This window comes from Thermobia domestica, chromosome 14 (genome assembly GCF_964235325.1).
Source record: "Thermobia domestica chromosome 14, izTheDome1.hap1.1, whole genome shotgun sequence".
In the NCBI taxonomy this organism is placed as follows: Eukaryota; Metazoa; Arthropoda; class Insecta; order Zygentoma; family Lepismatidae; genus Thermobia; species Thermobia domestica.
In genome coordinates, this window is record NC_137467.1 from 129,471,161 (window position 1) to 129,497,262 (window position 26,102).

At 35.5% G+C, this 26,102-nt stretch overlaps 1 protein-coding gene across 3 annotated transcripts in view; it reads right to left on the reverse strand.

Moving 5' to 3' along the window:
- The window catches only part of Gyc88E (Guanylyl cyclase at 88E), a 227,035-nt gene that overhangs the window by 119,652 nt on the left and 81,281 nt on the right, over positions 1 to 26,102 (reverse strand). For 2 of the 3 annotated variants that reach the window (XM_081738808.1, XM_081738807.1), the window contains exon 2: positions 3,446 to 3,622. In XM_081738808.1, the coding sequence (XP_081594934.1) occupies positions 3,446 to 3,613 (168 nt within the window). In that variant the 5' untranslated portion in view covers positions 3,614 to 3,622. Of the gene's footprint in view, positions 1 to 3,445; positions 3,623 to 14,440; positions 14,484 to 26,102 lie in introns of all 3 variants that reach the window. The other variant, XM_081738809.1, reaches the window with a different exon arrangement.

The window sequence follows — 26,102 nt, forward strand, 5'->3', positions numbered from 1 at the left end:
CCTCATAACAAAGAATAACCCAAAACTTGCTATAGCTTTTTATGTTCAACGCTGATTCTTCTTTTTCTATTTGGTCTAGGAATTAATTCGTGCGGTTGGTACGCACACATTGAAGCTGTAGTACAAACACAAAATACATAAATACCTTAAGAAAAATATTGTCCATCGCTAGCCACCACTTTCGCCCATCTGTCAGGCAATGTACGGATTCCGTGGCGAAAGAAGTCCTCATCCTTGGAAGTGATCCAGTCAGAGACCCATGTTTCGATATCTTCTGAAGAAGTAAACCGCTGTCCAATCAAATCGTTGTTCATGCAATCGAACAAGTAGTAGTCCGAAGGAGCAACGTCTGGTGAATACGGCGGGTGGGGTAAAACTTCCCATCCGACATTTTCTAAATAGGTTTTGACCGGTTTTGCGACATGTGGGCGAGCGTTATCATGTTGAACAATAAGTTTATCATGTCTGTTCTCCCATTCTGGTCGTGTTCTGGCCAGAGCTTGCTTCAAACGCATTAATTGTCGTCGATAACGTTCTCCATTCATAGTTTCACCCGGTTGCAGCAGCTCATAGTACACCACACCTTTCATATCCCACCATATGCACAGCATAACCTTTGCACAGTGAATATCTCGTTTTGGTTGTGATGGACCTGGTTCACCTGGTTTCACCCAGGCCTTTTTTCGTTTAGGGTTCTCGTAATGGATCCACTTCTCATCACCCGTAATATTTCGATGCAGAAACCCCTTTCTGCTCTGTCGTTGAAGCAGCAATTCGCAAATGGTTTTTCGTCTTTCAACGTCTCTGTCTTTCAATTCATGTGGAACCCAATGTGACATCTTTTGAATCATTCCCATGGCTTTCAAGCGTTTGGAGACTGTTGTTTGATCAACGCCTAATGCTGCAGCAAGTTGTTCCTGCATTTGACACGAATCCTGCTCGAGCAATGCTGTCAATTCTTCGTCTTGAAAATTTTTTGGCTGTCCAGCTCGCTCTTGGTCTGCCAAGCCGAAATCACCACTTCTAAACCGTGCAAACCACTTCTGACACGTTCGCTCAGCTAGAGCATGGTCACCATACACTTCCACCAAAATACGATGACTTTCAGTCGCACTTTTCTGCATGTTAAAGTAATGCAGCAGGACACCCCGCAAAAACACTTTATCAGGCACAAATTGCGCCATGTTCACTTAACTACAAACTGGTGTTGTTGACGCTTTAATCCACTGCCCTATACTACGAACGATACGCGATGACAGGGGTTTGCAACACATGTGTGGATACACGGAACTGTGGGACGCTCCGTTCGTTGCGCCATCTCTTGTCCACCCGCACGAATTAATTCCTAGACCAAATAGTTTATTTTTGTTTCACGCTTCCTTAATTGTTTCATTACTGGTTTCGAAGAGGGGTCCGGACCCTCCGGACCCCCCCCCCCTTGGATACGTGCCTGGGTTTGTATTTCATACACAAATAACGTAAATATGAAAGGAATTTTAAGGGCCCAAGACAGAGATCCTAAGCTAGTGAAGGTAATCGGGCCTTTCATATGTCTAACTGTAGGAAATAAGTTAGCAGGTGAGGCTCCATTACTTACATCGTAGAAGTACAATGTCGCTGTATGTAGATATTATTTATTTATTATCCTATTTCTAGAAATGTATTTCCAGCCTTTCTCATATATTTTTGGGGCCCTCAATAGAGTGGGGCCCTAAATTAGCAGGTTTTGCTTATATGTAAATCCGGCACTGGACCAAGAACAAAGCGAATGAAAAGAGATAAGTTCATCATGTAAAAATATACTGAGTTAAGCAATTCAAAGGTATACTTGTACAGTCCGCAGCAAAAAACCTGAAACATGAGCATGTAATTTATTGTGTAACTACGCCTAACAACACAGGGAATCAACATAACTTCTAAGAGCCACGAATCACGCGAGAAGAAACCTCGGCGTCCTCCCCTTCACACTTATTTTGGAGCAAAAGACTTCGTCGTTTCATAATAAACTTACATGCTCATGTTGCAGGTTTTTTTTTTTTTTTTTGCTGCGGACTGTACATACAAGCTTAAAATTTATAGATTTTATAGACAGACTGTAAATTTCATGCAGCATTTAAAAAATGAATGTTGCAAATGCTGAAGATAAAATAATAACAATAATACATAAAATATCTAAAAACAACAACATAGTTGTTAGGATGGTTCTTTAAGAAGAAATCGCGTCTTGAGTTGTGTGATAGAAGTTACAATAGAAGTAAAAAGTAGAAAAAAATTGTAGTAGTTTTAAAGAAAGTAATTCTTACTTTTAGAGTACGAGATCGTTAGAGGGCCCTAGTACATTTAAGCTTTTCTAAATTTGCAGTGATCCACTTGGAATAACTTTTAATGAGTATGAAATCTGTTTCAATTAGATGCTTTTGTATATTTCTTTTTATGTAACTTTTTTCCTTCAGTGGAAATGCTTAAAATAATGACAATATACTCTGCATCAAAAGGAATGTACAGTTTGCATATGACCTTGGTCATGTTCAACATTTGGGTGAAATCTTTCCGTCACTTTTTAACTTAATCTACGTCCATCTCGACACACCTTTGCAATCTTTGTATCCCACTATCGTGGAGGTATTTTGTGGGATATCTTCTGAAATAGCAAAATATCAATTCCGAGAGCACGGAAAATGTCTACCTAGTAATGAGCCTTTAAATACGATTGCCACTGCAGGATAGTTGTTTGGAGAAGAATTTGAAGGTCTAATTCGATGTCCTTACCCTTAAAAATATTTCTTCTTATGTAGGAGATCATCTTCTCTTTATATAGCTATCGATGGACCTAAAGTGAACCGATCTTGACAATTTCAAATGGTCTGTCATAATTCTTTCCACGAAGCAATAAGAGAATCTTGTAAAGTTACAGGATATTCTCAACGGTTTGCTTTCGCTCCTCCATAACCAGGACCTCAACATGAGTAATGTTTTCTGAGGTGGTTGCAGAAATTGGGTTTCCGTACCTGGGCAGAGCGTCAGTTGACCCCCGACCCGGTAAATTTATGCACCAACTTCCGCACAATACAGTTAGTAAGGGCAGTGTTCGCACAGACATCCTTCAACTGGATGAATACCGATAATTTTTTTCACAACATGCAGACAAAATCTTGCATCCCTATGGTGAAATACATCATTTCAGTTGAAGAAAGGTTGTTTCCGCAGTTAGAAGCTTGAAATTTTGCTCAATTTAGCCTTAAAATTTAATGTTAATTCATTTTAAATTATACTAATCTACCCTTATTAGTTGTTACATTATGGCAAAACGTGAGGTACTTTTGATACGTATCTCATATATATCTCTAAATACTGTACCTAGGGTTTACATGAGCAAAATAAGGTGTAGACGTTACTTATAACATTACTTAAAAAAAGTAGTTTATTTTTTTCTTTGTGAACTAACCTGCATAGCCTTTTTAGCTAATCGTGGAAGAAGAGTCTCGGAATAGACCTGATGAACACTGAAACTTGGCTGGTCCACACATGCCAATCTTCGCACCTCTTCCCATTTTTCTTCCCCGAACTGCACTCGGATGTATTCGGCTAGATTCTCCAGCAGGAGACCATACATCGTAACACTCTGAAATATACAAGACATATAATACTTATATGCGTTCTAGATTTTGGCACATTGTAAATATATGAATTGGAAATATACATTATTTTTAAAAAAAATCATTATTTCTTTGAAGAGTGAAGAATTTGGATTCGACCATTAAAAGCTCACACCTACATAGTAAAAAACTGGTTTGTCAATTCAACACAACGGCTTTGAGTTGCCTGAGTTGTATTAAATTTTGACACAAGCTTGATGCTATTTCAACTCCATCGCATTTTGGAGCAAAGTGTTAAAATGGTAAACGTTAAATAAATCAACTGACATAACGAGGAGTCATTTTAGTAACACATCAGTAAAGTTGTTGCTGACGGTGACGTACAGTTGTCAAACAATTACTTTTACAAAAACATTTTCTTTCTTATTAAACGGACATAATTCTTATGAGGAATAATAAAGTGCGGCATAAATTATTTACAAGTGGTCACCAGGAAAGAAATATAATTGTCAAACAAGAGGAACATTGTAGGTCTAAACATACGAACAACAGATGGCGGCTGGGTTGATATATAATAGTACCTTCAAAACTCAGAGCACATTGCAAATTTTTCAGTACCTGTATTTTCCGGACAAAATACACTGTATCCATACAAATCAATGCAAACCCTCTGTTTGTTGAACATGAGGCGTGCAAGATCTAGGTCCGATTCCCGGCGGGAGCTCATGTGGTTTGGATTCCACGGTAATCAGTAAATGAAAAAAATTAAGGAAGGATGAAACAAAATGAAATGAGAAAAAGAAGGATCAGCGTTAAAAATAAACTACAGGAAGCTTTTGGTTAGTCTTTCTTATGAGGAGATTTGTATTACTTGCAATACATGGTGGCGAGGTGAGCGAGATATCCTAGAAGAGTCAGGGAAATTGAAATTTCTAGAAAAGTTGCGGAATTCTCAGAATTTCTGCTACTTGTCAGGGAGATTTCAAGCTTTCGAAAGCATAGTGTCGTTGTGTAACAGCGTGGACATTTTTAATCATAATTTTCCGTCATCGCATCCTTGCAGTATCAAACATGTTATTTGAAAAACAATTTTCTACTGCTCCTTTAACCTGTCATTTGAAACAGACAGTAGTTGATGGAGTAACAAAAACAAAAATTTATGTGGAAAGAAAGTTCTGTTAACATTTGTTTCAACAGAGAAAGTGACGCAGACATTGCAAAATATTTTACAAGACATTATTGAGTACGTACTTTTCATAATAGTGAATATGTGCTTTTCGTAATAGTTGGTCATAATGAAAGGAAAATTGTTATATATGAATAAACAGAGGAAGGACGTAAATATTGTATAATCGTTTTCAATACTTTTTTTTTATTTTACTCGAGATTTTTTCATAGTTTGTTATTAAAATACTTACTAACATATCTTCATTCTATTGCCCTCATTTTATGTTGCCAGAAAAATAGTTTAGATTGATCGAGCTCCTTGACCTTCAGAATTTCATGTCACCCTCCCCCCATTACGAAATCCTGGCTAAATGAATCAATATATGTTCCAGCATAATAGTTTAGAATGATCGAGTCCCTGGTGTGGTGACCACAGTAATTCATGCCACGGACCCCCCCCCTTCACGAAATTCTGGCTACGTGCCTGCCTCTGGTGACTGTCATCAGCAAGAACCGTATCGCTTGTATATATATATATATTCACCTTTGCTCCGTCGTAACAGCGTGCTAATGAGCTGGTAGGCAGATCTTGTTGCCGCCGAGTTTATCGGAATCAATGAGTATGGATCAAGAATCACCTGAAATTTTTGAGTTTTACATCCTATGATTATGCCGGCTAGGCTAAAAGAAACGATGATGATGACAAATGAATGAAATGGTTTAATGAAGAAAGTGGGAGGAAACGGGAGAACTCCGAGAAAACCCACGCACACAGTAAGAATCGCCTCGAGTAAATTGAAGTGTTTTGAGCAATGACATAGCAGTCATTAATCGATTGAAGAATTGATTGTCATTACTCACATAAATTCCATTTACTCTGCTGAACGATGTTCAGTACCAACTAGCGGGTTAATAAAATACTACAAAGAAAAGTACACTTCTAATGCCTAAAACTTGGAGTGTCTTCCACAGACTAAGCAAAAGAAAAGCCTAGATCCTTATGTTCCTCGGTTCTATGATTTAGGAAATTTTATTTTCCCTCTATTCTGCCACAGGGTAACATGTGTAAGTATCTAGAATTTACAAGACAAATAAACCATCTGGATATTGCCACCAAGTCAATATCTCATTTGCACATAGAAAACGATCATACAAGCTACATGATAACAATAAAAGAAATATGTTAAAAGCTGGCATATTGCGTAATATATGATTGAAGCCTCTGGTGGGCACAGGATCTCAAAATACTAAGATACATAGACAGAAGTCTTCCCTTCGTGTCTTTGTGGCTTAGTGGTTAGCATCACGGATATGTGAATAAGCACCCATTTTAGCATGGATTCGAATCCTGTCCACGGAAAACTGGTTATTTTTATTTAGAAACTGCCTTCTATCATAAAGAACATGCATATATGGACGTAAGAAAATTAAAAATACCTGTATATCACAGCTATGTAATAAATTATAATAAACCATACACAATAAACCATTATATATTCTATTAAATTATATAATCCTCCCGTCTCTAAAGTATATTCTCGAACGGAAAGCAACGTGAAAAGATGTCCATCTTAGTTGAGTATTTCGGGTATTATTATCAAGGTGAATCATTATGTAAGAAAATAAATGGTTACTAAGTTATATCTCTATTATAGGTTATTTTAGGCACTGCAAAACTTGTCAGATACGTTTGCTAATGAAATGCTGATATTACTTGCTGTCTATTAAATGTTTGCAAACGAAAAGTAATCTTTGACCTAAGATCCGACTTCATCAAGGGCGAATTGACCTAACTTAAGCTTTAGTACAGTGATGCCAAAAATCATTCTGCTTATATGCAACATGTTCAATTTGTGATCCAAGTATTACTATATTTTTAATAGGAGCCGCGGTGGCTCAGTGGTAGAACGTTCACCTCTGGTGCATGGTGTCCTTCGTTCGATCCCATCTTTGACCTTTGTAGTGGACAAATCATGTGTGGAAGTTCTTGGGTTTCTCCCGTTTCCTCCCACTTTCTTCATTCCACTATTTCATTCATTTCTCATTATCACCATTTCCTTGAGCCTAGTCGGCATAAATGTGGCACATTTAACTTAAAAATTTCATTTTTTAACATTTTAAAAACTATTTTATCACAAAAATACAAGTATTGCACAGTCATGTACAAAAAAAAATTCAGAAGCACTATATGTATTTAATACTACACTACGTTTCAGCAAACTAGTTACATGTTGTACTCTTTATCTTTCTGAGCTGTTTTTCATTAGCATATGCTTCAAAATTCATCACCTGCAAGTGTGAATAGTGAGTATTAAGATGGAAAGCAGATGTTTCAGTTTTATTTGTTTATTATGTTAATACATAGTTTCTGCTTAGTCAAATTATCTTAACGCGCACGATTTCGATGTAGTAAGCCCTTTACCTTCTGTAAAGCAATAATTTTCGGTATTGATGCAGCATCATGAGGCAAATAAGGGGGCAACCTGAAGTAAGATGGATCGAACCTAAATCTAGAAACCTAGTAATACTAGAGTTTGAGTGACAATATTCTGATCACGTAGCACCCAATTGAACGAGCGCATTAGACCGGTCATAGCTATTTATAAGCTGCAGCGGAAACAAGTTTAGAACTTCTTTCTACCTGTTAGCTAATTTCATTATTTCAATACTGTGCAACTAAAGAAAACAATAATGGACGTATGGTTAGTGCACTGACTTCCACCAATATATTTCTGACCTTTACGAGTCAGTATATGTACAGTGCTGTGGCTCAGTGGTAAAGCGTTCACTTCTGGTTGTTGGGGTCCCTGGTTTGATCCCAGCTCGCACCAACTGAGCTTCGTGGTAGATAAACACCGTGTTTGTGGGTTTTCTCGTTATCTCCCACTTTATTAATTCCACCATTGCATTCATTTTCCCATCATCACCGTCTCCTTTAGCCTAGCCGACATAATTGTGGGACGTAAAACTGCAAGATTTTATTATTTTTTTTCCATCTTTTGTTTTTGCTGTTGTTCTCCCTGATGAATGAAAAAAAAAGCAAGGGACAACTAAAAATCTAGCATGGGTCTTGTGCGTATTAGTTGAGTACGGATCCAATTGGCCACATAACAGCACGTAGTTGTGCTGGTGTACTCTGTAAATACAGTGGCTATAAGTATTAAGTTGTGAAAGAACATGGTTGTACTTTCTTCTTGTTATTAAGTTGTTTATATACATAGCAATAGTGTCTTGTGTGAACTGCAACGAGAGAAAGATAAAGTATTTATTGATTTCGCTAAGGATTGTATCTTTAAAAGGTTTAAAATATTTAATTAAATCGCATAGTGATAGGAAGGTATGCGTACCGATTTCCTCGTCATAGTAAGGGACAAAAGATATGATTCCACGAAATAAATATACACTACTTATTGAGAAAGATAATACATGAAGACTAGGAGTTAGGTGAAGACCGTGAAGCTTCTCAGCTTGCGACAAGAAACCTGCTAATAATGACATAGTAAATATGATGACGAAGATGTTAACATACTACTACATTTTACTAATAGGAAAATCTAGAACTATCTACATTTTTAAAAAATTCTACTTCATTGACCAATTGAGAATGCTCCATAGGCATTGCCAGAACGAACCTAGAAAGAATTATTTTTTCTTATTAACTTCCACAGACTTTATACCAATTGTTCTATGTACTTTATTATTATACTCATTAAACAATTCTTGTAATATATCTATCCATTTATAATTACATTGAGTACTAAGTCTTTTCCACATGCTTTGTTTAAGAATTCTGTTAAAACGTTCTACGATATGTTATTTTACAAAGACACATGCTCAAAATTGAAAAATTCGCAAATAACAGATACTCACACAGAGACATAGAGAAATCATTAACGAACTTCTTTGTAAGTTTGTTGAAAAGACAAAGAAATATCCAAGCAGATCTAAATTTGTAATATTTTTTTCCTTTGGCTTTTAATCTACCTGACTAATAAGAAAACTAGAATTAGTTAAATGTGGATACCCTTAGTCTAATGTGAAACAACTAACGTATGCTGTCAATATGAGAGAGAACGTTGAAAAGGAACATACCAGCTTCTCCGAGCGACCACACAAGAGGGGAAACTATATGGTGATAGTGAAAAAAGAAATAAATTCGACATTTTAATGGATTCAGATATTTAATTTCTCATATATACTGAATGAAACGTACTGAACATCACATTAAATTTTCTTGCTTCTATTTTTTAAGATTGCATCCTGTCATGCTGTACTTAGTAACGAAACATTCATTTACAAAATATAAATAAATTTGTGATAGAAGTTCTCGGAAAACTTTTATTTGAAAAAGACACTTTCCGAATAGCAAAGTACCTCTTGTTGATTTTCATGAGAAATTATTTAAGCTATATTATAGAATTGTTAAATAAATATTTATTTATGAGATATCAACAAAGTCAACTGAAACATTTATGAAGAACTGCCTAGATAGAGCACAATTTCGTAGAGTAAACTACTAGTTAGGATTTTTCATTAAAAATGACCAATGCCATATCATAGGGTTGTTAATGAAATATTTATTTATGGATTAAGAATAACATCATCTGAGTCACGTTTGAGAAACTCTCCCCTCAAGAGTAAATTTTCCCTTATGCCAGTGGCGGCCGGTGGTTTGTGGTTTCGAGTGTTGCAGTACGAACGATCGGAGACAGAAGATATAAAGTTGACTCATTGACTAATCAGCATAAATTTAGATGCAAATGTTATGTGATATGTTAAATTAAATAAAAATCTGTTTTTAAAATATAAAAAAATGCAGAACATTTAATCCGATTAATCACCTTATTTAACTAGTAAGTTCATTGTTCTCTCTTTGATTGGAACAAATCTGCCTAATACATGCTGGTTGAACTCTAGTATTCTTATTGTCAGGTCTTTTTCGATGGAAAGCATAACCAATGGTGATAACCTTTCTTGGGACATTGAATTTCTTGAAAGTGTCAATTCTTTTTGATGTGAAATAAAACTTTTCGTCTTTTGCTGACACCATGTACAGTTAATATTAATTTCAGAAGCTTTGTAGATTCACTAAATATTTTTTTCTAGATTATTGCGAACGATTCATTCTAGCAAACTCAGTCCCTGACAGTGATCCGAATTCCTCTTCAGCGTTGATTGAAGAGAGTTCGAAGCAGAGATTAGTGTTATAAAAAAAGATACATTGAACAAACTTTATTAACAGTTTATCTAGGAAAACTTAAAATAAATTGAGGAAATGTATCTAGTGCAAACAACATTACTACCATAAGATATCCTGTAAATTCAAACTGGATTTTTTCGAACACTCTCCTGGATTGCCCTTTGCTTGTTTTGTCTAAGCCTTAATTGCAAATTTTTCCTCAGTTGAAAGCTGGGCATTTTTTTTTTTTTTTTTGTAAGTTATTTACAGAAGTCATGGTATACAATTCATTCAGAATTTGTAGGTTATTTACAGAAGTAAAGCACACACAATAAAATTAAATCTAATAATTAAAAACCAAAACAGCTGATACAAAAGAGGTACTGGTATATGAATTCCGAATGTCACATATTCATATATGAACACACACACATGTCCGTAAAAGAAAAACCGACATTCCAAATCATCCGTCTTCATTGTTACGCAATGCACGATGAACACAATATACTTCCACATGAGGCGAAACAATGCTTATCAATGTCATATGTTCTGGAAAGGAAACCTTGAAACCCGCCAGATGTAGGATCAGCATGTAACAAAAACCAAAAATAAAAAAACATCAAAACAAACAGCACTGCCAGTTGTACACCCGGAAATGTTAGCTGGGAGGGGTCCAAAGTATTTGAGAGAGATCCAATACGTCTACGTAATATGGAACCTGTCTTATTCTGCACCCGAAAAAACGATAAGTAATTCTCAATTACTGTCACCTATATTTTTAGAAAAATGATAGAACGATTATTTTTATAAGAAAAGAAAGAGTACATGATGTGGCGTAAAATAAAATATTTAGCCTACATCAATCGTTTCTCTGTTACACAAGTATAGTTCGTTAGGAAAGTCTACAAATGTTAGTCAAATTTCGAAATTTTGGGGAGGTCCGGACTCGGTGGATCCCCCTCGTGGCTACGCCTCTGAGCATTGCTAACTAGTCCCAAATTAAATGTGGCATTCCCCATCATACAGTTTTACGTGGAAATTATCAAAAGTATAACATATATTTATTTTATAAAAGAAATATGTATATACTAAAATACAATCCACAGAGGGGGGCGATTATTAATATTTGATTCACAAATTACTGTAGAAGAAACCTTCATTATCAATATAAGCTAAGAATTAACTTCTAAATGCGGGTATACTTTCATTTGTTTTCTGCTCTACTAGATATTTTCTTTCTTATTTTGTAATTCTGGAATCACTTCTTTAATTGCCGTTATATTGATTTGCTTCAGTATGGTCCCGTACAGGCATAAAAACAAATTCAATTTGTTAATTGCTAGTGAAATAAAATTCTGAAATCTTATTTAACGTGAAAAACCTTCTCGTTCAGTGGAAATCATGCTGTGTTGCAGAAGCACTGCAACGACCAGTCCCTTTAACTTCTGAGATAGGGGAAAGGAGACTTAACGTTCGCTCCAATCGCCGCGCTGAAGGAACCTGTTCGTTGCATGCTCGCTGCTACGCAATATAAATTAGAGACTCTGTGACGGATTATTTTTCGCTTTTTAAAACGGATTAACGGAACGGACAGTTACAGAAGTAAAAAAAAAAAAAAAAAAAAAATGTTATTTAAGGTGTATATATGGGAGTATTAGAAAGTATTTCTTTCTGTTCTTTACTACTATTGATAATAATATTCTTTTCTTGAAATACTTAATTTGGTCGTTGTGCAACGCTGCAACACTAACATTAGCCACCACTGCCTTATGCACATTTTTATGTAAAAGATTTATGCTGTTTGGAAATACTGTTAATGAAATTTTTATTTATCAAATAAGAACAAACTCAATTGAACATTTTCTGAGAAAATTGTCCAAAAAAATTTTTTTTTAACATGTTAACGATAATATTAAATATTTTAGTGATTTTGTAATAAATATCCCCTTTAAGCCCTTATAGATTCCGGCTTTTTAAAGGTAAATTATAGACTTTCAGTCAAGCAGCTACATCTTTATCGTATGATCATGGTTCATACCTCGTTTTTTTCACAATAGAGCAACCTCTCAAATGGTACCATTCACATCTCCCTATCATGTCCCTGAGGCAGGAAATTTGAGAGAAATCGGTATTTTTCTCTGATTTTTTTTTTCAAATTTTGAGCCCCTGTGTTAACGCAAAGACCTGAAAATCAACTGCAAAATATTAAGGAGTGTACTAAATTTCCAACTTCTATCTTGAATAGTAATGGCGAGAAAATATTTGTCAATAATCCCCACAGTGCCCCAGATTACCGCAAAAGACCCTGATCTCAGATTTAAAAAAAATCCTGAGACATGAGTATTTATCCTAGGATTATGATTCGCCCACCATTCTCTTCAGAATAGAACTGCCTTTCAAACGGTATCGTTCACATGTCTCCATCATGTATCTAAGGCGTGAAAATCGCGGAAAAGGGATTTTTGGTAAAAAGTATCCCGTTATTTTTAGATTTTTGCCCCTCTTCCCCCCCCCCCCCTCTGTGTTAACGGAGATATTTTAAAATAATCTAATAAATATTACCCGATGGACTTAATGTTTGTGCAAAATTTCAATCTTCTAGGTGCAAAAGTAAGCCCGCCAAAAAATAATAAAAATATGCCTAACAAAAAAATTAGTTATGACGTCATCATCTATGTCTCGACGCAGAAAGACGTGAAACCATACGTAACGTGTTCTATAATGCCTCTAGATTGAAGAAAAAACCGAAGTAAAAAAGCTTTATTGGTTCTTTTTTAATCGAATAATGAAGACACTATTTTAATACCTAAAAACAGGTATTAGAACTCCAAGGGGTTAACCCTTTCATAATCCTTGAATCACCATATTACTCGAGATTCGTTGAGTGGCTGAAGTATAGTTACAGTCCCTTCTTGTACCGAGGCTATGTGATGCATGAACCTACAGCTTCAAGTGGGATATATGATTCACATGAACTCTCAGTGTAATTATTATTAATAACTGAAATAAAATATTTTATCATTTGGGATTAAATTATTTGTTGAACAATGTCTCAAAATTTTCGGCTATTTTCATCCGACCTGTAAAAATATCAAACTTGTGTACTAGGTAGATTAATCCAAGGATGTTATAAAATAGAGGATCTGTCCATACGTATGGTCATCATATGAACTCAATGAAGCCAAAAAACAACCGAGCATCGTTTGAGCCGGCACGTCTGATTGGCTACTCTCGTTTCCGCCATGATTGTTGGCTCGAAACGTTGCGATCTTAGTGGCGCGGAGTGGGCAGAGTAGGTGTGGCGAAGCTGTGACGTATGACCTCACGATTTTGTTGTATGGGCAGATCCTCTATTTTAAAACATCCTTGGATTAATCATGCAAATAAAACAAGTGAGTATCGTTTTGCAAAGTGAAACTAAGGTAGACTTCCAAACTATGCAAACTCTACAATGAAACTGGTCGTTGTACATAGATCTATAATACATGAACACCGTCAGATATTCAACTCATTCTTGGGACGCTAAAGTGATCTCAAAAAGTCGTCATTTCTTGCTAACTTTTATTATTTTTGATATAGATTAATATTCACACCGAAAACGGTTGTAGATCTTGACAACTTCCGTTGGACTAGAGGAATAAAGCCGAAAATGGAGCATATTCTTCGGAAGCCTGATCGATTGCAGAAAACTGGTTCTCAATATCTCTTACCATTTTTGTCCTATGAAAATCCATAGTGAAACTAGAAGTAGTAGTTTATTTCTGCAATTTCTGGTTTCAGTAGTCATATGTGGCTGAAGACAGTTTATTTTGTTGAGACGCTGAATCGATTCTAGAATAAGTTTGTCTGTATCTATTGCCGTTTCTGTTCTATGGCGATCAAGTTTATACCGGAAAAAGTTAATTTGTAACATTTCTCGTTTGAATAGAGGTTATATCATACACGAAATGGAAAATATTCTTATGATGCTGAATTGATTTCAAAAGTTGCTTGTTACTACGTCTTACCGTTTTGCGCTATGAACATCATTATTGAAACCGGAAGTACTAGTGGATTTCTACCACTTCCGGTTTGGGTAGGGAGTTGCAGATGAGGATGGCTCCAAAGGTCGCTTGTCGTTATGTTTTACCGTTTATGTTATGTAGCGATGGACGTTGAAATCGGAACTGATTAATTTTTAACTCTTCCAGTTTGAATAGATGTTTAACGGAGGAGATGGAACCTATTCTTGGGACGTTGAATCGATTGCAAGAAGCCGTTTCTCCGTATCTCTTATACTACTCCGTTTTGCTCCGATTCGTATTCCGTTCACAGACAGACAGACACAGCCATTTTATACCACTTCCGATATCTATGCATGACATAGATTGAAAATCTAAAATGAATGCCCTGGTCGCTTCCGGTCCCGTATTTCAGGAAAAGTACAACATATTATCATCTGCATTAAATTAACATTGGAACTGATTTTTTTTTTTTTGAAAATCGATCCAGTACTTACTTAGATTGCTTCTTGGCGGCCCAAGCGCTTCCGGTCTGATATTCTGGAATGAAACACAGCTATCACCATATGCATTAAATCAGCTTTCCGGTGGTGAAATAATTTTTTAACATCAATATAGTAGTTTCCGACATTGCTTCTTACTTATAAGAAAACAGAAATGCGCCTTACTCTCTCCTGGTCCCACATTTCGGGATGAAATATAGTTTATTACCATATGCATTATATTACCTTTTCAATGGTGAAAGATATTTTAAAATGAGACTAGTGTTTTCTTAGATTACTTTCTTGAATAAAAAGAAAATAAAGTATGGACACCAAGCTCTCTCGCACTCGTATTCCGGAGTAAATCTAGCCTATTACCACATGCATTAAATAAGCTTTCCAACGGTGAAATAACTTTTAAAATCAGTTCAGCAGTTTCTCAGATTATTTTCATAAAGTAAGAAAAAATGTGGGTCCCAAGCTCTCCTGGGAGCTGCTGTGGCTCAGTGGTAAAGCGTTTACCTCTGGTGCAGGGGTTTCTGGTTCGATCCCCGCTCACAGTGGTGGACAGCTCGCGCCAAGTAAGTTTTGTGATGCACAAAAACCGTCTATGTGGGTTTACCGGGGTTCTCCCGCTTCCTCCCACTTTCTTCGTCCCATCATTTCATTCATTTCTCATCTTCGCCGTCTCCTTTAGCCTAGCCGGCATAACCGTGGGACGTAAAACTTAAAGATTTTCCATGCTCTCCTGGCCCATATTCCGGGATAAAATACAGTCTCTTATCATCTACATTATATACACCTTTCAATGGTCAAAGAATTTTAAAAGTCGGTTTAGTAGCTTCTGAGAGTGCCTGTTACAAATAAGAAAACTCTTGAGTCGTTTGGTTGGAAGCGCGTATCACAAAGTTGTTCACATGACTCTCTTCCCAGTACGAGGATTATTTTGCTCGTGGGGCTCGTTTCTCGTGTAGCGGACGTCACGGTATCAATGTTGTTTCTTTTCTTATTCCAGAATTTCACTCAAGAAAAAAGTGCCAGTTCTTGACCACGATTCAAACGCGGACCTTCGACCTTTGAGTTTGTTTACCATTACGCTATTTTTCCACTACTTTGCAACGTTGTCTGGTTACGGTATCTTGAAGACAGTAAAGGGAAGTGTGAAACTCTCGCATTTAGACCATATTTGACATTCTCTAATTCATATTTATGTGAATCGATGTCTAACCTACAATTGCTGGAGTGCTGTTGGTATTGTCAATAATGTCATGATAGAGAAAGACAATATAAAGTCAAAATGTTCAATTATAAGCTGCTTCTGTTTTTGTGCTGAAGTGACGAACATGATTGGCAGTTACTATCATCAAAGATTCACACAGTTGCGCAAAATTGACCAAATTTCACCTTAGAGTTATCGTACCCAATATATTTATTAAGAAGAATATAAACGTTGTATTGCATTATGTTGTGTAATATAAACAAAATATGATAGTATAGATATATCAATGTGATACATTTAAACAAATAAAAGTAGCTGTTATGTTAAAGGCAAATCCAATTGTGGATGGCTTCTGTGTGAAAGTGGTTTATCTTGGTAAAGAAAAGGAACTAGAATTGAAGGGGCAAAGTTTCTTAATTCCCAACCCTATATGTTAGAAAAATACAGGGAAAATGAGTCAGAGAATTCGTAAGCATCTAGGTTCTTCATTCCGTATCCCTTCTCAAAATTTGCGCACCACAACTCATCGCAAGCCATTTTATAATCAAAGTCTTAGCGTTGATTAGAGATAAGTGTGCCATTCAAGAGTGAGGCTATTTGAGACGCGGCCTAAAACTTAGTGAGAGAACCGAACTACATGGACTCTATTAGCACATCTCGCACCAAAGATACGCTAACCATATAGCCAGGAGGAAACTCCTTTATAAAGAATTGTAGTGGTGGGTCTGTGATGACAATTGCGGTAAATAGATTAATACAAAACGCAAAATTTGTGTTACTGGCGGAATTCGCAAGATCAGTATTTGATGTCGATTACCTCAAACTGAAAGCAAATTTTGCATTCTGTTTATGCAAGCCGCTACGAAATTAGGTTCAAAATTTGATTTTTTTCTTTTTCAGTGCTGTAGTGTGGGTTAAAAAGAAATGCTTATTTGTTTCAGGACGGGGAAACTCTTACACGAAACAATGACCCCAGCAACATATGTGGCTCTCGAGGAAAGTCAACGACGATAAAAATTAACGTTTTGTCCATAAAAATTAACAAGTTAACTGTACAGAGCAGCAACGTCCACTTTTGAAAATTAGTGCGGGTGCTTTGATTTATAGTTCACAAGCTGGAGAGCTGTGTGTATGGACTACATCCCAGGCTCATTCCAAGCTTAGCGAGAGGTCAAGAGCCTATTTTGTAAAATTTTGAAAATTGACCTCCAGAAAATGTAGTTTCATATGTGAAGACGAAGAGGTTAACGGAAGACCGTGGAACATGAAAGCTTCTCAGCTGCGGCAAGTGACTTGCCAATAATGGCACAATACCTATGATGATGATGATGATGGGAATTATTAATGGAACCGTGTGTTTGAGTACAAGGTTAGGGATAAAGATTTACCTATTCTTGGGACGCTGAATCTCTTTCAAAAAGCTGTTGCTTACTATTTCTTACATTTGTTTTGTCGAGTTCATTATTAAAACTGAAGTTATAATACCCTTCTATCACTTGGAGTCTTAGTAAAGTGATAAGGGTGAGTTCATTCCAGCGAACTTTTTTAACTATCTATTACCGAATTTACTGTATGGTAACCAACGCTGAAACTGGAAGTGGTTTATTTCTATCCCTCCTTGTTTGTATTAAGAGTCAAGGAAGGAGATAGATCCCATCCTTGGAACACTGAATTGGTATTAAAATCATTTTTCTTGTTAAATCTCACTGTTGTTCTAATACCTGTTGACAGACGAACGGATTGCCAACAATAAACATAGCCATTCTACAGACTATATACTTACGTATAGCAAAGTTTACAAGTCTAGGAATGATTCTGTCCGAAACGAGACGAAGAAAGAGTCCAAGATTGTGTTGATAATATTTACAGTAGTTCCATGTTGGAAAGGTTACAAATATATGGAAGCAAGCTCTAATAAGAATGGAAATTGAGCCATTGCTTTCGCGAAAACTCCACTAGTGTAGGTCATTGCTCCTTTTCTCTTTGATGTCTTGGATTTGTCCTTCCTTCTCCGTCTGATCTGTTTATATTAAGAGAGAAGAAACGCGGTTACCAGGTGAATCTGAAGAATATATTTAATTCTGTGGGCGAAGGACTTGTTCTTCATGTGATGTATTCCAATCGGATTCGGAAGTTGTGGAAATTTCAGCATGTGCTCCTTATAAATCTGTCACTAGACCTCTGCATATGTAGGAATATTAATAACTTCAAGTATGCAACACAAGAATTGCTTTTTTACTTTTTAAAAACACATTTATAAATTTCTCTTTTAAGAGTTCACCAAATCATTTCTAAGTAGCTTCATATATGCGAAATGTGAAATTAGGATAGTGTGGCATACCCGCGTAGCTGCTAACATTTTCAATCTTAAGTCCGATGACGAAGATGAGCTCTATATAACTAATCCTGATCTGTTCATAATTATCCGTTTAATTGGTAATAGCAAAGCTTTAACCGATTTTGTTTGCACATACGGTACTTTCTTGCAACTTCAGTAGTATATTGAACACATTGTTCCGGTATATATTTTTTTTTATAGTAACGATATAAGAAAATGGTAATCCTACAAAAAATAAATAAATAAATAAAATAAATGAATGAATGAATTACGGAATTAAACGGATTTACATATTTCATAGTTAAACGGACTCTTGGATGTATGTCTGTCCCTACATTGACTTTACTGCCATTCCCCATGATAAAGTGTGTCAAGTCCAACTTATCAAATACAACACTGCCTGCTCTGCGGTCTTCAATAAGTATTAACATATATGAAAAATGTTCAGAAATACAACATGTGATTAGATAAATATACAAATAGACTGTTACAAGGAGATTTATATCTAAAATGATTTTTTGATATTTTATTTAAATATGTTTGATGACAGTTATTTTTTATTGAAAACCTTTTTAAAGTGGAGAAAGAATATTAAGGTAAAATAAAGGTACTTACAGAAAAAAAAATACTTTAAGCTTTATAACAGTAGATGACGTTGCGAGAGAAGTAATAATTATGTAGTTGAAGAATGTTTGATTCGGTACAAAATTGCCTGTATGATTTTTAAATTGAGAATGATGATTTGATTTTAAAAGTTTAAATTTTTATATGCATCTTTGTTTTTGTATGTTTAAATATTTCTTGTTTTTCTTGAAATTTTTGACACTGTACTTTTAAATTTTAAAAGTTTAGATAATATTTTTCGAAAATATTGCAGGCCAGTAGCCAGCCCAAAAATGTAGGGGGGCCCGATCGAACCACATTATAGTTTATCACCGTATTGTAGTTCATTTGCAAGCCTACCGTTAGAATTTTAGGTGGTGGTAAAAATCTAGGGGGTCCGGCCCCATAGACCCCCTTATATACGGGCTTGTTAAACTGAAAGATTAAACATGGGTTGTTGCTGTTTCTTTATTTAGTTTAAAAAATTAATGTACTGTTTTCATTTCACAATACCATTAGATGTTTTTATATTTTTATTTTATTTTATTTTATTTTTGCATAAGTACATATTGTGGTTACTTGGATGTTATGTTTTTGATGAAAAAATTTGCCTTTTTATTTTACACAACTTTGACCATAGGGCATTGTTACTTTTGGCTGTTTTGATATATATATGTGTACGCAAATACTTACTTTAAAAAACATGATTTTAACTCTTCTACTTTAATAGAAAAAATATGCATTATTCGTGAAAATTCATTTATTATATGACAACTTATATAGGTGATTTTCTGTGTGAGCCTTTGTTCGTGATCGTGTGTTAGTCCATCTCGGATTCTCCTCTGGTGCTTGGGGCCCGGGTTCGATCCAAGCTCCCGCCAAGTGAACTTTGTGGTGGACAAACACCGTATGCGTGGGTTTTCTCGGGGTTCTCCCGTTTCCTCCCACTTTATTCATTCCACCATTTCATTCATTACTCATCATCATCGTCTCCTTTAGCCTAACCGGCATAATCGTGGGACGTAAAACTCAAAGATTCCATTTAATTTTTCCAACTCTGATTCTGTTGTGGTCGATGAAACATTTTGCAAGTTCGGTGGCCAAATTAAAAATGTTCTTCATGTTGTGTTTTGAAATTTTCGTTTCTTCAAATTTTCACTATTAAAATTATTTTGCAAGTTATGCAAAACAATTCCAGTAGTTGGCGTCTTAGTTTGGAAGAAATATAGAAAATAAGATAAGCCGGAAAATTTTTATAACTGGGGAGTGGAATCGAATGGGGTGAAATTCGAGAGTAGTTTTGGCTAAGTCATAATGAGTTACCGGGTGACATTCTGATAGTTTCATTCTGTTGCCCTAATTGTATCTACTCTTCCTAGATAGTCAAACAGCCGATCAGTTTATACTATTGTTTTCTCTTACTTGCGGATAAATCCTCAAACGACAACGCAGATTGTTTATATGCGTTTGTTTGCCTTCCTTTGTACTTATATCTTTTTTTCATTCTTGTGCTGTGGGCTTCTTTTCTCTCTTCAAACCAAGTTGTTCTGATCTTTTTCTTCGGTTGGTCTACCTGCCATTCGAGAATTTTAGAACTGAAGTTTTTCCTGTTTTTACTGCAATGTCTTCGGTGTCATTCCTGCTAACTTCAGATCACTCCTGATTTTCACGAACCATTTGTTGGTGTCTGATTGTAACTTAGTGCTATTTTTGTAGAATCCAACTATTCCTTTCATGAGCCTATCCGATTCATTCTTTTAATATGTCCGTAGAACTTTAATATGCGTCTTTTAGTGTCACTATAGATGTCTATGTGTTGTTTAGTTTTCTGTTTGGTTCTGTGCCTGTATTGTTCATCTTTGATTTTTTGGGTCTAATACTTTTTAAAATGATTTTGCGTTTATTCTCAAAGTTTTCTATATCTTCAAGATTAATGTCTCTAAACCATAGAGACATTCTGATTTGATGACTGTGTTGTGATGTCTTAATTTTTGCTTATTTGGAGATACATTTTCATTGTAGATACTTTGAATGAGTCGATATGCTGTTTCCATTATCTTTTATCTGATTTACTTTGCTTTCGTTTCGAATTGTTTCCCCGAAATATTTCAATTGTGAGACTCTTTTTGTTTTACCCTACTCTTTGTGTGCATATATTTTCGTGCTTGTTTATTGCAGGTCATGTATTCTGTTTTCTCGAGCGACATTTGAATGCCGACTTTCTCTGTTGTTTCTTGTAGAAGCTCGATCTGTTTTCTGGCTTTTGCAATATCTATTCTTCTTCTTCTTCTTCTTCTTCTTCTTCTTCTTATTATTATTATTATTATTATTATTATTATTATTATTATTATTACCACTTCTAGATCTTTGACACCATGGCTGCACATCTTTAATGGGATTTTCTTATTTTCTAGCAATAAAATATAGCCAACCACAGCAGCTATCTCTTACTCCAAGAGTGCCAAAGTGCTTTCTTCACTCTAACATTATATATTTTGGCTGGCTGAGGTCGGTAACACTAAGATCCGTTAGTCAGCCATTCATAGTGGTTCTGACATTTGGTTGTGCTACAGTATTTGAGTGCTGTTGGAAGGTTTTCAGTGACTAAGAAGGGAGATTTCCATCTTTTCTTTTTCTGATTCCAATTTATAAAGTAGTAAAGGTCATAGATCTTGTTACTTAATTTTTAGATCCTTTGGCAGGTTGAAAAGCATATCTTAAAACTTTGCTTGATTCCACTCTAACTAAGGAGTGTATTAATCTTTACTTATTTTTATTTTTATTTATTTATTGTTCTTTAGTCTTCCATCTATTATCTATTTTTGAAATGACACCTTCATCTGATAATTATTTAATATGTAATTTATTAGTATATGGAAGACAAAAGACAGTAACATGTATCTTATGTTCGAATCAAAATAATTTAACTTGTTTTGAGCAAGTTTACAATGATGAAAATAATGCTCAAATAAATGATTTTAAGTATAATATCTGTGTCTTGAAACTGAATATTGGTAAATATTATTCTCCTGAAGTAACTAGTAGTTCTACCTTGAATAAATCGACCGGTAATAATCAAGGTAATGTTCAAACGAAAGAGAACTACTTATGTTCTGGTTATAAAGGATCAGTTACAAATCTTAAGCCAATATCTATATTATTTGAAAATTGTCTAAATAGGATTAGACGAGAACTATTATGTGAATTTAACGTAGTAAAGGAAGAACTTGATTTTTTTTTTTAAAGAGAATATTTAATTAAAACAGTTGCTGTTTAAGGGGCTAGTGGACAATCGATGAACTCTAACTTCTAACATTAATACAGAACCAGATGCTGAAATTGTTCGAATAAAAGTGATAGAAGTCAGTACTTAGTTGCAAATAGTATAAATGATAAAGACGAACGTTTAGATCAGTTTTCTCAAAGTTAGTCTGTCGTAATCTTTTCTTTTTTAATTACAAAATCAAGATGAATTTGTTAAAAGTACTGATTCTCATGCTAGCCACGACGACTCTTAAAATTTAGTACCAGAATGTCCGTGGATTACCTACTGAAAGCAGTGACTTCTGTCGTCAGTTTCTTATTGTGATTATAATATAGTGGTAGTAACAGAAAATGGGTTTTGTACAATTCATAACAGTCAGTATTTCTTTCCTGGAACATATACCTATAACGAGGTAAACAGAGATTATAGTGAGGAAACTACTAATAAAGGTGTCGGTTTTTTGATAGACATTTGATTGGATCAAGGAAAGTTAGTGAATGAATCTGTATTGAAGAGCAGACTTACAAAAAAAAAAAATCTTTTTATTTCCTGTGTGTATTTTTATCCAACGTTCTCCCCTGAAAACCTCGAGAATTATCTAAATTGTATTTCTGGCAAACTTTATCTCTTGAAAAATGACGGTTTTTTGTGACTTTAATATATCCAAAATAGACTAGTTGAAAAAAGAACCGTTATCTGGAATACACTATTATTCAAAAGTTAAATTTAGTTATTATTTATAGTTTTATAACATGAATTTGAATGTGGAACAACAGTTTCAAACTTGGACCCGGTTATAACCAATCCATCTGTAGTGTGTAATAAATATAAAGTGCCTGACATACGCCATTATTCAACTGTTACTCAAGTTTTTTCTACTGAATGTTTGTAAATAGTATTAGATCATTATGTGCTGCTGTACTTTCAAATTGCAAATGCTGCCTGGTGAACATATTATTCCGCAGTGACAAATGAAGTTGCTCGTAAACTTGAGAAAGTCATTGTGCTGGTGTGAAGTAGCTATGTATCAGATGTGAAGTGACCATGTGATAATTGTGTAAACTCTTAACTTACTTCGCCAAGTTTAATTATTTTATTAAATTGCGACTATGTTCTACAGAACTATGAACACTTCAAAATCCATCGGAACAAAACTTTTATTAAGATTGTACATTTCCAGACAGCTTCTGTAATCACATATTTGTTAATAAACACAATTAGTTTCCTTATTGCCTTTCCGCATACCTTTACGCACAGCCTAGTACTTCCCCATTCATTGAACTCCATAGTCATCATTTTACAGCTAGACAAAACCCGGAGGACACATCGAAGGGGGTATTGGACACACGGTTAGGATAGGTGCAGGATCGACAAGAGAAGCGGATCGCACTATTGGAAAACAACCAGCTCCATAACTCAAGAATACCATTCTGTTGGTTTATCACCGCAGATACTTCGAGCTTAAGTTGAAACTAGTGGAATGAAGATGTAGGAGAACATCATCGTAAAGACGCATTGTCAAGAAAGAACTCGACGCCCCTTGCAGATCAACAGGATAGAGATCCAGATGTTGACTGACTCCAGTTTATCGAAACTCCTCCAAAGAAAGACATTAATCGTTCCAGATGATCAGGATGACGCCAGCCTCGTTGGAATATCAGGCTAGTGCTCATTCCTTTATCTTGGTTAAAACCTTTCTCTTTCTCTTACCTTTCCCACAACTAGTCATTTTTTTTCAAAATTAAAACATTTGAATTTCATTTAAATTCAACCATAATTTTACAGTCAAGTACCGTGTTGTGCATAAGTTTCATCCCCATTTTGTTGCGTTCATTTAATAAGTATTCTGAGCTACAACTGATGGCACAGCACCGGCACACTGCCAATGAAGAATAATATTCCGAAATCTAAGGCCAGGAAATCCCTTTACGATATTCCAAACAATTGATCTCCAAGTTAAGTACTAAAAATCAAGCTCATAAAAAAATTTTAAAAAATCCCAAAGTGTTACTGATTATATAGTTTTTCTTTCTAATTGTAGAAGGAATTAAAATACAGCTCAAAGATTATATGGAAAACTATTATAGAAGAATAGAAAGTGTCTTATACTTGTTCTTCGAAGATATGTCAACGATGCGAAAAGCAATAAATCAACTGGTATTTTAAAATTATATTTTGTTGACTGAGAGTGTATTACTGGCTGAATAGTTTGCTGAGTACTTTTCATAAATTTTTCATGGTTTTGCGCTTAATAGTCAATAATCATAGTTAATAATCAAACATCATTTACAATATTTGGTGAAAGTAAACCCACCGAAATTACAATTGAATATGTATTAGAATCAATTAAATCTCTTTAAGACTAAGTCTGTATGTGGAATTAATAGTATACCATGCTGTTGAGGGGAATGTACTTTAACTTTAGTAACTTAATAGTACCATTGGAAAGTATTAAGTTACTAAAGTAAAGTACTATTAAGGTAGAGGAACTGTACCAAAAGTGTGCCATTTTGTTTTTTTCCATATATCTAAGAAAATATAAATCAGAGAGAAATGACACTCACGTTGAAAATAATATGATATGTAAGCCCTTTGCTTATTTCTTCCCATAACAATCAGGGAAAAAATACTTTGAGAAAAAATTTTCATATGGACTGCATTCTACTGGCGTAAATAGCAAATCTAAAATTCTTTTTTTTTTTATCCGCAGCACAATTTTTCTATTAGACTAAACTTGAAAACAAACTTCTAAACTGAAATATTCTACAGGTAGAAAAAAGAAATCTAATGATCTCTCTTCCTTCGAGCTGTTCATGTGTCACAAAAAAGAACTATCAAACTTCAGAACCAGAACTTCCAAATTAAAACGTGATAAATGAAATGTTTCACGTAGTTAAGTTTGCTACTGGCAAAAGTCACAAATATAAATGTCTTTGTCAGCCCCAGCACAATCTACATGGGCCCAGTAAGAGCACATGGCACACTGGACCCAGAGTTCACCTCTCGTATCACTCAAAAAATTTTCCGTGCAGAACATGCAGGTAGCATCGTCATCTGTGGACGATGCTTTTCCCGGTGGAACGTTTAAAGTTGATGATATTGTTGATACTTCACTTATATCAGAGATTGAGTCACAATCAGAATCGTCTTCCTTGGTTCCTCCTTTCAACTTCAACGATGTATTCCTTTCCCTGGATGACGAGATGTTGATACTGCCTTAACACTACCATGCCCTCGGCCTCGACATTGTGTTGTTGTTGATTTTTTCTGTTTCACTCGTTGGCGTGTTTCCATAGCTTTCTTTAATTCAGACTTATAAGGTGACGAGGTTAGAACAGCGGCGATGCTTGACTTACGTCCTCTTCTAGATGTTCTCTTCGTGAGTCGCGGCACTGGAGAGATATGAAAAGGGCTAGTTTGGAATGGCTGAACAGTTGTTTGTTCTTCTTGTGATGTAGAACAGGAACTTGGAATTTGATTTGTCCCAGGCGTTTCTGGAGCAGAGGTTGTACATTGATGACTGGTGTGAGAAGGTGATGAAGTCGATGGTTGTATAAATGGCGAGGTATGGCGATCATTGTGATGACAGTCCTGTGTAGTAAAACTGCTCCCACCGTATTCTGCTTCTCTTTCACCCGGCAAGTCGTAGTAGGAAGGCTTGTCCTTACTTTGAGCGTTTTCTAAGAAGTCTGCATCAGTGAAGGTATCCTTATTCATTGGGTATATCCCCGTCACTTGAAACCCATTGATGGCTCGTTCAGCCGTCTGACATTTGATGTAGGTTTTTCCAAACAGCTCCATCACATCATATGCATTAACAGGTCTGTTGCTGTGTTTTAACCACTGTCTGATTTCTTCGTTGTAATACACTTTCAATGGACCCATAAACGTCCTATCTAGGGGTTGTATCTTGTGTGCAGAATGGAGTGGAAGGGAAACAATTGTGATGTGATGTTCCCTAGCCAAGTCAATGATATCAATATTGTGGGTGTGGCTGTAGTGACCATCCAAAATCAGAACTACGGGTTTCTCTTTCGTAGGTTTCACTGTATCGATGAAATGTTGGAACCATTTCGTGAATAGATCGGTTTGTATCCATCCTGATGGATGTACTGTCACAATTGTTCCTGGCGGAGCACCTCTCTTAAGCTGACTGTTCATATTTTTGCGAGAGAAGATAACCATTCGTGGAACATATGACCCTGCTGCATTCATTGCGATAACAATCGTAATAAGAAGCCCACGCTCTGCG